The sequence below is a fragment of the Stigmatopora nigra genome, chromosome 17 (assembly GCF_051989575.1).
Source record: "Stigmatopora nigra isolate UIUO_SnigA chromosome 17, RoL_Snig_1.1, whole genome shotgun sequence".
Lineage (NCBI taxonomy): Eukaryota > Metazoa > Chordata > Actinopteri > Syngnathiformes > Syngnathidae > Stigmatopora > Stigmatopora nigra.
This window is the reverse complement of record NC_135524.1, coordinates 9,387,198-9,400,668: the sequence shown is the minus strand read 5'-3', so window position 1 is coordinate 9,400,668 and position 13,471 is coordinate 9,387,198. Positions and strand designations below refer to the sequence as shown.

At 43.9% G+C, this 13,471-nt stretch overlaps 2 protein-coding genes across 2 annotated transcripts; both read left to right on the top strand.

Annotated features, from left to right (window-relative positions):
* Positions 1 to 3,793: 3,793 nt before the first annotated feature.
* nefma (neurofilament medium chain a) lies at positions 3,794 to 9,880 on the top strand. The gene is made up of 3 exons (XM_077737448.1): positions 3,794 to 4,935; positions 5,454 to 5,578; positions 6,766 to 9,880. The coding sequence occupies exons 1-3, from the start codon at positions 3,931 to 3,933 to the stop codon at positions 9,122 to 9,124; spliced, it is 3,489 nt and encodes a 1,162-aa protein (XP_077593574.1). The 5' UTR covers positions 3,794 to 3,930; the 3' UTR covers positions 9,125 to 9,880.
* Positions 9,881 to 11,557: 1,677 nt separating this feature from the next.
* Positions 11,558 to 13,340, top strand: pgam2 (phosphoglycerate mutase 2 (muscle)). The gene is made up of 3 exons (XM_077737925.1): positions 11,558 to 12,043; positions 12,118 to 12,298; positions 12,892 to 13,340. The coding sequence occupies exons 1-3, from the start codon at positions 11,627 to 11,629 to the stop codon at positions 13,059 to 13,061; spliced, it is 768 nt and encodes a 255-aa protein (XP_077594051.1). The 5' UTR covers positions 11,558 to 11,626; the 3' UTR covers positions 13,062 to 13,340.
* Positions 13,341 to 13,471: the final 131 nt, after the last annotated feature.

Below are 13,471 nucleotides of genomic sequence, written 5' to 3'. Positions count from 1 at the left end.
TTTTCCATTTTCTGAAGCATGAGCAGGGTTTTGCCTGTTCTACAATAGGTAAAAACACTGCTTACATAAGTTATTCTTGATAAATTCTAGTATATTAACTCCTGCCAAGTCAAGAAATTTATGGATGTCAATAGATCAAACAACAAGAGTGCTGTAAGTATTCACAATGCAAATGTTTCTGCCTAGTAGGCTCAATTTTAACCAGGCAACAGTTTGTTACTGCCCTCGCCAGCCGTGCGTCAGCTCAACTCGAGGACACGACGTCCTTGCCTTCTCTGTACACAGAATCGAACGACAAGAGGCATCTGCGTTACAACACCTCCATACAGTGTGTTTGCGACTTGAGAACCTCTTTGCGTGTATTAGTCAGACAAATTGATGGCCCGGATTTGGAAGCACGTCTATTTGACTGCAGTATCATTTCAGCCCCTTCTGCAGTTCACTGTAGCCTTGAACTCCAGTCGACGGCTTGCCAGCTCTTATTGCAGGACACTACCAAGCCCCACTCATCACGCCACACTGACCATCACCCTTGCAAGACTCAATGACATGACCCCTAAAAGACCAGCATCCTCATCAAGCAGTCTTCAAGGACAATGCAACGTTGTCTGAGCTTGTAAGGCTCCTGGATCAGTTCATTTACAGTACCTATATTCCTAAAAATAGACGCGGCTCTCGTGGAGAGGAACGCTGATAGGACAGTAAAGACAAACTCAAGGAATTGATGCAGCTGCTTTTGGTGCATCACTCCTACATCTAGCTGCTAATCATTTAAATCGACCACATTGAGTTGAGATAAGAAGGCAGTGTTCAAATTGACAGGAAATCAACAGTGTAAGCTATCAATAGCCCGCAGTGATGCTGCTAAAAGGAAAGGTTTGGTAAATGGTTTTTAATCGTACATTACTGCATAAAAGGACACCTAACAGGAGGGCAGACATACAAAAGTGGAAGCAATGAAAGACTATTTCAGGAAGTAATTTACATGCTCGTGTGCTTTGAGGGCCAAACAACGGCCTCTTCGCTGCTGCTGATTAGGTGATAAAACAGATTAGGACGTGTGTCAAAGTGGCGGCCCGGGGGCCAAATCTGGCCCGCCACATCATTTTGTGCGGCCCTGGAAAGTAAATTATGAGTTCCAACTTTCTGTTTTAGGATCAAATTCAAATGAAGATAAAAGATGTATATTATATTTCCTGATTCCCCCCTTTTAAATCAATCATTGTATTTTTTAATCATTTTTTTCTGTTTTTAGTTCAAAAATCCTTTTGTAAAATCTAAAAATATATTAAAAAACCTAAAATAAACATGGATTTAGATCTATAAAAAACTGAATATTTAGGGATTTTAATCCAGTTCTTTTAATCCATTTATAAAAAACAAATCTAAATATTATATCAAAAATAGTCCGGCCCACGTGAAATCAAGTTGACATTAAAGCGGCCCACGAACCAACCCGAGTCTGACACCCCTGGTTTAGGAGGATCTAGGCAAGGAAAATGATCTTTAAAACCTCCAGACTACTGAGGGACTGTGTGGGAACCTCAGTCTGTAGAAGGTCCACACCTTGTGGACTTCTATGTGTGGCTCCAGTTTCTTAACTAGGTCTACAATGTCTTGTGTGTTTTGTGTCTGTCTTGCTACTGCAACCAAGGAATTTCCCGAATTCGGGATGAAATAAAGTTCTAATCTAATTTAATGTAATATTTTTGAATTGGTGTCCTATCTGGGAAAATAACACAGATCGTCTCCTCTTGAAGCATTTATAATAGGGGTTGGCATTTAGTTTCGGGTGTACTCTGCCTGTTGTTCGCTAGGACAGGCTCCAGCAACAAAAAAAAAACCTTGTGAGGAGAAGCAGTTCAGAAGACGAAATAAGTAATATTATTTAGGAGGGAGACACCCGGGTAAAATGACTTCATGGCAAACGGGTCAAAATTAGTCTTCTACACAAAAGAATATAAAGGACTGGGGGAAAAGAGAATATGTTAACTTCTGAAAAAGCTGGAATTAATTCCATTCTATGGAATTTTTTGTATCGATAAATTCATTTTCTGACTTCAGTGTGGGCAACCGTGGGATTCCCGCTTGGTGGCAGTATGATTTAATGCATGGTCATCATGTATATTACTGCTCTTTTCTGAATCTTTTGCATATTCTTTCATTCATTCATTTTCCGTACCGCTTATCCTCATAAGGATTGCGGGGGATGCTGGAGCTTATCTCAGCCAACTACGGGCACCAAGCGGGAAACACCCTGAATTGTTTGGCAGCCAATCGCAGGACACAAGGAGCTAGACAACCATTCAGGACTACACTAATAACTATGGGCAATTTAGAGTGTTCAACTAGCCTATGTTGCATGTTTTTTTTGATGTGGCGGGAATCTGGAGTATCCAGAGAAAACCCACATAAGCCTGGAAGAACATGAGAACACTACAAAAGGAAATTCCAGACCATGGATCAAACCCTCAATCTCAGAACTGTGAAAATGAAACACTAACATCTCGTCTTCAGGGCCACGTTTTTTCATATTTATTTTTAAATCCTCAAATGAGCACCTATGCAAACATTACATTAAACTATAGACTTTAAGACAGTAGGTTTCACACAAAAAAAACGAACAAATGTGTAAAAATAGCGCAGTAGTTATTCACTTGCTTTCTTGAATACTAACGGAATAAAATTTTAAACTGATCTGAAAGTGTCTTGAGTTTTTTTGCCCTGTAAATCTAAATGATTGCTAGTCTGATTGCATACAGGATAGGATTTAGCAACCTCGTGAAGATATGTCATGCGAATAATAAATGACTCATTCCCAGATTGGTGGCTCGTTGGGGGAGAGATTAGTATGTCCACTTTGCAAACTCTCGGATTGCAGGTACAATCCCTGGTGGGTCCCGACTTTCCTGTGTGGAGTTTGCATGTTAACTCTGGGCCTGTGTGGGTGGGTTTTCTCTGGGTTTGCAGGTTCCCTCCCACCACTTGCCCAAAAGGCTGATCGAACACTCTAAATTGCCCCTAGAAAGGACCATCTGATTGTGCCTTACAATTGGCTGGCAACCTATCCAGGGTGGTCCCTACCTGCTGAACCGTAATTTTCTCATCTCATCTCATTTTCTGAACTGCTGTATCCTCACTAAGGTTGTGGGGGTGCTGCAACCTATCCCATGGTACTATGTCCATTAGGCAGGGCACACCCTGAATTGGCGGGTAGCCAATCACAGGGCACAAGTAGACAAAAAACATTCACGCTCACACTCATACCGAGAGGCAATTTTAGAGTGTCCGATCAATTGCAATTGTACAATGTATTAATCAGTATTCCAACAAAAAGCACAACAATTGTGCTGCATATTTAAGATGTAATAATAACTGGATGGTCAACACAAAGCACAACAATTGTGCTGCATATTTAAGATGTAATAATAACTGGATGGTTTACTTATTTTTCCCTCTATGCCTGCAGGATGACTTTCCACTTTTTTGTTATACCTTACAGGCTTACACCAACACAAAGTTGTTTTTAGCAAAAGAAAATAAGCATTTGGCTGCATAGCACGTTATCTTGCGCAGAAATATCAATCATTGACCCATAGTAATTATTCGTGTGCAGCTCCTTAATGGGATATTTAGATATGAAAATACTTGTCATGGCAAAAAAGAGATACAGACACGTAGTCACGTGCTCGTGATTCGCCAATAGGAGAGGTTTTGATGGAAGAATCTCTCTCCCCTCCCCGCAGGGAAGCAGCAGGTTGCCTGCCGAGCGTGCCAACGCTGCCCATATAAAAAGTGCATCGGGATGAGGTGGTAGTCGCTGTGAAAGCCATTCACCCCTCACATCTGCATAGGCACGCATACCTACACACTCCTCTCTCACACCCACATTGTCCTTATTCTCTTATTCGTTACCACACACTTGAGCAGATGGACGCCATCGGGAGCCCCTTTCGGAGAGTTCCGGACAGCAGGGCGAGCGGCTTCGGCTACGGCCGCTCGGCCGGCTGCCCCTCCACCCTTGGATTCCGCTCTCAGACGTGGTCCCGGGCCAGCCCGGCTTCCGGCACTAGGAGGAGCGTCAACAAGCGCATGGACACCTTGGAGATGAACCAAAGTGCCCTCCTGAGCGCCGACTCCACCCGGCGGTCCAACGAGAAGGAGCAACTGCAGGGTCTGAATGACCGTTTTGCCGTGTACATCGACAAAGTGCACTACCTGGAGCAGCAGAACAAGCAGATCGAGGACGAGATCCGGGCCCTGAGGACACAGCAGGTGTCCCGCTCGCAGCTGGGTGACTTATTTGACCAGGAACTGCAGGAGCTGCGCGCCACTCTCGAGCAGATCCACCGGGACAAGGCTCAAATCCAGCTGGACGGCGACCACCTAGAAGATGACGTCCAGCGGCTCGGGGAGCGCCTGGACGAGGAGGCGCGCCTTCGAGAGGACGCCGAGGCCATCATCCGCGTCCTCAAAAAGGACACGAGTGACTCGGAGCTGCTCAAGTCCGAACTGGAGAAGAAAGTGCAGTCGCTGCAGGACGAGATCGCCTTCATCCGCAACAACCACGAGGAGGAAGTAAGTGAGCTTCTGGGCCACATCCAGGCGTCTCAGGTGAACGTGGAGAGGAGGGACCCGCAGCGGGCTGACATCACCGAGGCTCTGCGCGAGATCCGCAGCGAGCTAGAGGGCCATTCCGACCAGAACCTGCAGCAAGTGGAGAGCTGGTTCATGTGCCACTACGCCAAGCTCAACGAAGCGTCCGAGCAGAACAAGGGCGCCATCAAGAATGCACGCGACGAGATCAGCGATTACCGGCGCCAGCTGCAGTCCAAGACGCTGGAACTGGAGTCCGTGCGTGGCACCAGAGACTCCCTGGAGAGACAGCTGGGCGATATCGAGGACCGCCATAACAGCGACCTGGGTGGCTTGCAGGTAACACCGCCGCCATCCGGTGCATTTCATATAAACTACAATATTCATACTTTATTCATTTATAGCTAAATGAATGCAAATTTGTTGAAAACAATCGAGTCGCTGTGTTTACTGGGAAGGACAAGTTATGCCCCCCCCCCCTTATAAAGTGTTATCTAAATACAAAGCAATCTTTCCTGGGAATGTTTTATTATCCTCATTTTCTTTGCAGTAACGTTCTCCTTTCAAAGTCACCTGAATGAGTTGACAAAAATGACTGCATTAGAGTCTCTCATCCTTACTCTCTCTCTCTCTCTCTCTCTGCACACATTTTTGCTGAGTAAGAATCATGGCGGGATGCCCTCACTGGCTACGTCCTTACATCACACTGCAGCTCCTCCAGGGCGGGGGTGTATAGAAATCCGAATACCTGACCAGAATATAAACTCAGTCTGCAGGCATAAAAATATAGTCAACATCATTGCATTCATTTCTGTCAACTTGAAAGCCGAGCAAATAATCAAATATCTCTTTTCTAGGAAAACATCCACCAGCTGGACAATGAGCTCAAGAACACAAAATGGGAGATGGCACGTCATTTGCGCGAGTACCAGGACCTGCTCAATGTCAAGATGGCCCTGGACATTGAGATTGCCGCATACAGGTAAAATGCGCTTCATGTACAAATTTGAAGAGAGCAAAGAGAGATTGGAAATCATACGCATTACTGCATAACAGTTCAATAGTTTTGTTTAAATTTGGTTGGTGAACAATTACAGGTGTGGGATATAGTTGAAGCCTCATACCTTCATTTTTTGATACAGCATGTGTCTTCATTATGATCATTATATATCAGTCTTCTCATTGCTGATATAGAAAGCAGTGAGAAAGTGAAGTGCATAATCTCCTGATTTGCTTTTTAATATGCAGCGTAAACAACTGTCATGCGAAACACTCGCACTGCAATATCGTAAACATGCTTCACAACATATTCAGTCGTAAAGTCGAACAAAGGCAACTCACAGCGGTTGCAATTCGACGACTGCCTAATTGTTCAAATTATAAGTGATGTATTCATACATGTAAAAACAAAATTACATAGGAAGAACACAGGCATATGCATCGTGGCACTTGAAACATACCACACATCTAGTCAAGATGTAGGACATTAATAGTCGTATCAGTAAAATAGTGCACATTTCCAAAGTTTGCAAGTTTACAAATCTTTGTTAAAATAAGTAATTTCTTTGGTCTTTTCTGCAAGCTAGACCAATTAAGACACATGTCCAAAAATGTTACTCCAAAACATTACCATATTGTGTTAATATTACTAAGAAATTTAAAATTCTTTCTTAACATAAAAAAACCCTAATTATTCACTTTTCTGTGTTCTTTAAAATCTGGGGCGTGGGGAAATGACGTTAGCAACTATTTCTAGAAGACATTTTGCAAAATGTAACAAATGGGAAAACCATAGATTGGCATTTGCAAGCTTTTATGTGTACCTAATTTTTATTTAGTGTTATTATATCACTAATTACACATTGGTAAACCGTATGTAATAATGTTTTTGTATTGAAGAGTATAGAAAACTAGTCTGCTATAATTAGGAAGAATTCAATTAAACGAATAATTGGTAAATAATACTGTGCATTTAATTAATTGAATGGAAATTAATTGCATTGATTTGACTGAAACCATTAGCACAATTAGCATAAAATAATGGTAATTATAAAATTAGCGTTGTAAAAAGGAAAGAAACTGATTTCTTTTTCATTAATCATGCTTATTGTCAATATATACATTTGGGAAAAGGCATCCTTGTCATGTACTACTTTTTCTTTTCATCAGGAAACTCCTGGAGGGTGAGGAGACCCACTTCAGCACATTCTCCCATCGTCCCGATGCCTCATCCTCAAGAATTTCATTGACCAAATCCGAACCACCCAGAATGAAGGTGCAGCATAAATTTGTGGAAGAGATCATTGAGGAGACCAGGGTCGAGGATGAAAAGGCCATCATGGAAGATGCCCTAGATCAGATTGCCCAAGAGCTCTCGGCCACCCTCGAAGGCAGCGCAGGCGAGGAAGAAGATGAAGGTGACGAGGACGATGGAGCAGAGGAAGAGGAAGTCGTAGCTTCAACCGACGCAAAAGTCAGTTCCAAGGCACCAGAAAAGGTGGACGATGAAGGTGATGAAGAGGATGACGATGAGGATGATGAAGAGGGTGACGATGAGGAAGAAGATCTAGAGGAAATTGAAGGCGAGGAGGATGAGGAGAGCAAAGGAGATGAGGAAGCAGATGATGTCATGGAGGTAGTGGAGGAAACTGTCCTTTCCTCCAAATCTCAGGAGTCCAAAGCGATTCCTGAGAAAATGGACACCGGAGAGGAAGAAGATGAGGAAGTAGGAGATGAAGCCAGCGAGGGAGAAGATGAAGCTGATGCCGAAGAGGATGAAGACAAAGATGAAGACGATGAGGGGGAAAATGAGGATGAAGATGAAGGAGAAAAAGATGACAAGGTCAAAATTGATGACATCATTGCAGAGACAATAGTCGCCAAATTAGGAGTTCAGAAAACAGAAGCTGCAACAACTGAAGCCAAAAAAGACGAAATTGTTAAAACTGAACTAACCAAACCAGATTCTCTAAAACCTGGATCACCCAAAGATGCTTCTCCTAAATCAGAATCCCCCAAAACTGCTTCTCCACAGTCTGAATCCCCAAAAGCAGTTTCCTTAAAGTCTGCTTCACCCAGGATAGAGTCTCCAAAAGCAACTTCCCCAAAGGCTAGCTCCCCCAAGACAGAGTCTCCAAAAGCAATTTCCCCAAAGGCTAGCTCCCCCAAAACAGAGTCTCCAAAAGCAATTTCCCCAAAGGCTAGCTCCCCCAAGACAGAGTCTCCAAAAGCAATTTCCCCAAAGGCTAGCTCCCCCAAGACAGAGTCTCCCAAATCAATTTCCCCAAAGTCTGAATCACCAAAGGCTATCTCCCCCAAGACAGAGTTTCCAAAATCAAGTTCCCCAAAGTCAGAATCACCAAAGGCTACTTCCCCCAAGACAGAGTCTCCAAAAGCAATTTCCCCCAAATCTGAATCCCCAAAGGCTACATCCCCCAAGACAGAGTCTCCAAAATCAATTTCCCCAAAGTCTGAATCACCAAAGGCTAGCTCCCCAAAGGCTACCTCCCCCAAGACAGAGTCTCCAAAATCAATTTCCCCAAAGTCAGAATCCCCAAAAGCTGGTTCACCCAAGATGGAATTACCAAAACCTCTCTCTCCCAAGTCCGTTTCCCCCAAGTCTGCATCACCTAAATCAGAGTCCCCTAAATCCGAATCTCCCAAGCCTGCAACCCTCAAGGAAGACTCAGCGAAAATAACCTCCCCAAAAGCAGAGTCCCCTAAATCGGAAACTCCCAAACTTGCATCACCTAAAGAAGACTCACCAAAGGCTACTTCACCTAAATCAGAGTCTCCAAAGTTGACGACCTCCCCCAAACCTGAGTCCCCTACATCAGAGTCTCTAAAACTCATTGCGCCCAAAGCAGACTCCCCCAAGGCTGCGTCACCGCAATCTGAATCCCCAAAGGTCATCTCCCCCAAACCTGAGTCCCCTAAATCAGAGTCTCTAAAACTCATGTCACCCAAAGCGGACTCCCCCAAGGCTGCGTCACCGCAATCTCAGTCCCCTAAATCAGAGTCTCTAAAACTTATGTCGCCCAAAACAGACTCCCCAAAAGCTGCATCTCCGCAATCTGAATCCCCAAAGGTCATCTCCCCAAAAGCCGAGTCCCCTAAGTCAGAATCCGCAGAACGAGAGTCGCCAAAGGCGGGATCTCCTACGACGGAAACTACGAAACCTAGCCAAATGTCTGAACCTACTGAAGACGCCAAGAAGACAAAAGATGTGGCAATGAATGGTGATGTGGACAAGAGCGACCTCAAGGAAGAGGAAAAGGCCAACCAAGTGATCATCAACGGCGTGGACGAGAGCCCTGTCAAGGACGACGGCAGCCAGAAGGTGGTGATCACCAAAACGGTGGAGACCATTACTACTGGGGAAGACGGCTTGCAGCAGGTCACCAAGTCCATCACGGTTACCGAGACTGTTACGGAAATGGAGGAAATGCTGCAGGAAAAGTCAGTCTCCACCCTGAAGACGGAGAAGCACTCCAGTCAATCCATCAAGCAGGTGACTGAGGGCGACTGAGGCTCTATGAGCAATTCCCGTGATGAAAAGCAATCAAGCAGAACTAACATAAGAAAATACCATACAGCTAGAGCCACATTATATAACACACAAACCTTAGAGAGAAGCCAAATGCTACAAATGTTAGAAATGCATGTTTGCAGACGCTGTGAGGAGTGAGCCACCGAGACAATTCTTCTTCCGTTCTAGCTACTGATCACTGACGAGCTTGTGTTTTCGGGGGTGGGCGGGGCTTTGCATGCTTTGGCTCAGGGGCCGGAGGGGAGGGCACTTTCCTCTCAGATGTATGTATGACCAAAAGAGAAGGCACTGTATGATAAAGGATTCATAATATAGAATATGGCTAGGCAATGAGGGTGGATGGTTGGGGGTTAATTGGGGCGGAGGGCTTTTGCACATGTGAACATGTTGTGTTTAAGTAGCCTTATACCTGACGTGACCATAGCAACTCAGCCAAAATGAAACAACACACCTGCAGCAGCGAATGACGACGGGCCAGACAAACAACTAACGTGGAGTTCTCGACAAAGCCTGTGAAAGTTGTAGCCTTAAACATGCTTATGAATGCTAAGCGCAAATGCAAAGAAATTCTGTACGAGCGCTCAGGGGCATTTCGGTCTTGCATTTGCAATGTAAACTAACTTGAATTGAAATATACTGAAGTTTATGAGGTGCTACTGTTTGCAGGCCCGTGCGTGACCTTACACATAAGCAATTTCCCAGCAGCATTTGCTTAATAAACATCATCAAATTGAACCCATGCTTCTTCTGTCTTTTCATATTATGTGGTTGTTTTCCTGGCAGCTGAATGGTTAACGTGTCGGCATCACAGTTCTGGGGTCAAGGGTTTGATTCCCACTGTGTTCTCACTAAGTGGACTTTAACTTGTTCTCCCTGGGCTTGGGCGGATTTTCTCTCCAGGTACTACGGTTTCCTCCCATATCCCAAAAACATGCAAATTGACTGGTTGCACTAAATTGTCCTTAGGTATGAATGTGAGCGTGAATGGTTGTCTGTCCGATGTGCCCTGCGATTGGTTGGGCACCAATTCAGGGTGTTCCCCTGCCTGGTGCCTCTTGTTAACTTGAACAGGCCACAGCGGTTCATTTGTCTTCCACATTAATGACATCAAACTGACCGGTTGAGTTACAACACCAGGTTATATTACATTTGAACAGTGGGGGGCAGGCAAACATCTGCTTATATACTGAAACCTTTCAGGCGTGATAGTGCACATGACTCAGTTCACTCTTACACTTGGAAACCACATGTAGAGCGAGAGAAGTTCCTTGAAATCTACTCTTGATGATTGATGCTAATTTATCGTCAATATTTTATTGAAAAATCCGCTACATTTATTGTTGTTGAAGTTAACAGTGCTGTAGGACCAGAAATCCGCAATAAATAATTGGTAGAAAATTATTGGAATATAGTATTTCCACAAATATATTTTGAGTTTAACTTTTGAGGTATATATTTATTTTTATGCTGAAAAGTGATTAATTATTGGCGGAAGCGGAGGACACCCTGAATCGGTGGCCAGTCGATCGCAGGGCACAATGAGACGGACAACCATTCACTTTTACTCATATTTATCAGAATCTGATGTACATTTTTAGAATTTTTTAGGGGTTGTTAACAACGCAAAAGCTCTAAGCATGCAGTTTAACTCAGCAAGTTTCTCTTTTGTAAACGTGCAAAAGATTTAACAGTTGGAGTTGAAATAAATTGCAATAGTGTTCAATTATTAATCTTATCAGCTGAAACTAAAATTAAAATAGATATACTTAGTGAGACAAATTAATTTTTGGTACAATTTTGTTCCAGGCCCTGTGTAAATCTGTATGGCATATTTTCTTAAAACTAAATGAAAGAAATAAAGACAATTTTCAATATGACACATTGCTTTCATTCAGCAATAGAAATGAAAATATACTGAAACAAATGTAAGTTTTCAGTATTTTTTGTAAACTGTGTCACAGCTTAGCATTAGGTTTGTAAAAAGCTTTTACATTACTTTGTAGGTTTTCTAATTGTTTCTTTGTAACCCATTTCTGCAACATGTTGCATTATTACACGTAAAAATAATTTTGCAGCAATTATTATCATCTATAATGTTCACCAGCCCAAGGCCGAAACTTTGCTTCAACTTAACGGGCACTTAACACCAGAGGTAAAAAGTTCACTATGGATGTGAGAAATCTCAATTTTCTGTGCTGTAAGTCTAATGTCTAGAGCGGAACACCTCACTTTAAAAGTCATGTTACTATTTTGGCTCATGCCTAACCTTTGGCCTTCGCTGGGAGCACACCAGGCATCTCCTCTTATTGGCCACGTGAAGGGCTCTCATGGGTGCAAGGGAGGTGGGGCTTGCCAGTTACATGGTGCCTATGCTCATGCCACTATAAAAACAGAACGGAATGTCAAGCTGACCTTACTTTGGTTCAGCCAGAGTGTGTCGACAACTTAGAAGAACTGAGGGTCACATAAACTTGGTCTAACATGGCCGCCGCTCATCGCCTTGTTATTGTTCGTCACGGGGAGAGTGCCTGGAACCAAGAGAACCGTTTTTGCGGCTGGTTCGATGCTGATCTGAGCGAGAAGGGAGTGGAGGAAGCTACGAGGGGAGCCAAGGCCATCAAAGATGCAGGCCTCAAGTTCGACATCTGCTACACCTCCGTGCTCAAACGCGCCGTCAAAACCTTGTGGACCATCATGGAGGGCACGGACCAGATGTGGCTACCGGTGATCCGTACGTGGCGTCTCAACGAGCGCCATTACGGAGGCCTCACCGGTCTCAATAAGGCAGAAACGGCCGCCAAGCACGGTGAGGAGCAGGTGAAGATCTGGCGCCGTTCCTTTGACATCCCACCTCCACCCATGGAAAAGGACCACTCTTACCACTCTATCATCAGTGAGGTGATCAAACAGAAAATTTAAACTAACGTTGAAATTGGTGTTTAACTTTTGCTGGAACTTTAACTAACCTATAGTCCAGGCGATACAAGAACCTGAAGCCCGGTGAGCTGCCAACGTGCGAGTCTTTGAAAGACACAATTGCTCGCGCCCTACCTTTCTGGAACGAGGTCATTGCTCCCGAAATCAAAGCCGGAAAAAATGTCATCATTGCAGCCCATGGAAACAGCCTGCGAGGAATTGTCAAGCACCTTGAAGGTAAGGGTTAGGGTTAGGGTTGGGGTTAGGGGTTAGGGTTAAAATGTCATCATTGCACCCCATGGCAACAGCCTGCGAGGAATTGTCAAGCACCTTGAACGTAAGCGTAAAGAAAAAAAAACACTTGAGAAACACACTGAGTCTGGATGACAAAATAGCATGCACACAAACAAAGCCAGACACTCACTTACAGTGCACATGTTGTATATAAATAGCAGCTGGGGGATCAGGAACAGGAGAGGGTCATGAGCCTGGTTCCCGTTACAGTTGCGACCTTTATCTTGAAAGCTTTTGTGGAGTGGCCAGACAGACTTGCACATGCAGAATGCTACCAGGTCCACACTTAAAGGTCACTTAATCCAATGTTGATTTCTGTAAGGAATTCAAAAAACAAAATATGGTCACTGTGTGAAACCCGGGGTATTGTTCAATGGGGAAAAGTTGCATCAAATCATATTTCCGATATCATGAACGTACGGACAGTTAGAAATGTAGCGATTAATTACATTAAAAACAATTGCATAAATCACTTGGAATTTAGTAACATTTTAATTTCTGCATTAATACAAACTTTGCGGCATGCGCTTTCACAGGCATGTCTGATGCTGCCATCATGGAGCTGAACCTGCCAACGGGTATTCCTATTGTGTACGAGCTGGATGCAAACCTAAAACCCATTAAACCCATGGCCTTCTTGGGTGATGAAGAGACCGTGAGGAAGGCCATGGAAGCTGTGGCTGCTCAAGGCAAAGTGAAGAAGTGAGCTCCTGAGAGGCAAACCCAAGAGAGACTGTGTCCTTACTCACTTCCCATCCAGAGGGACATTCATTTTTACAGTCCATTCCAACAAGAGTACATTTGGGTCTTGAAAGGCCCACATTTGCTCTGAAGAATGACTCGTCAACTCAAGGTGACAAACAGGCCACTAATCTACTGATTCATTCAACATGTGTAGATAACTTCAGTTCTTCTAAGTTGTGGCCAAATCAATTTGCTGTGCGTCCCACCACCTTGACGCCACAAATAAAGAAACCAGGTTTTATATTAGCTTGCGTGTGGTTCTTTTTGCAAATCCAAAATAATGTAATGTCTCTTTCCACATTCTTTAAATGACATTATCTTTCTCATCTTTTGCTCCCAGTTTATAAAGGTGAGCTATCAGCATACAGGAAA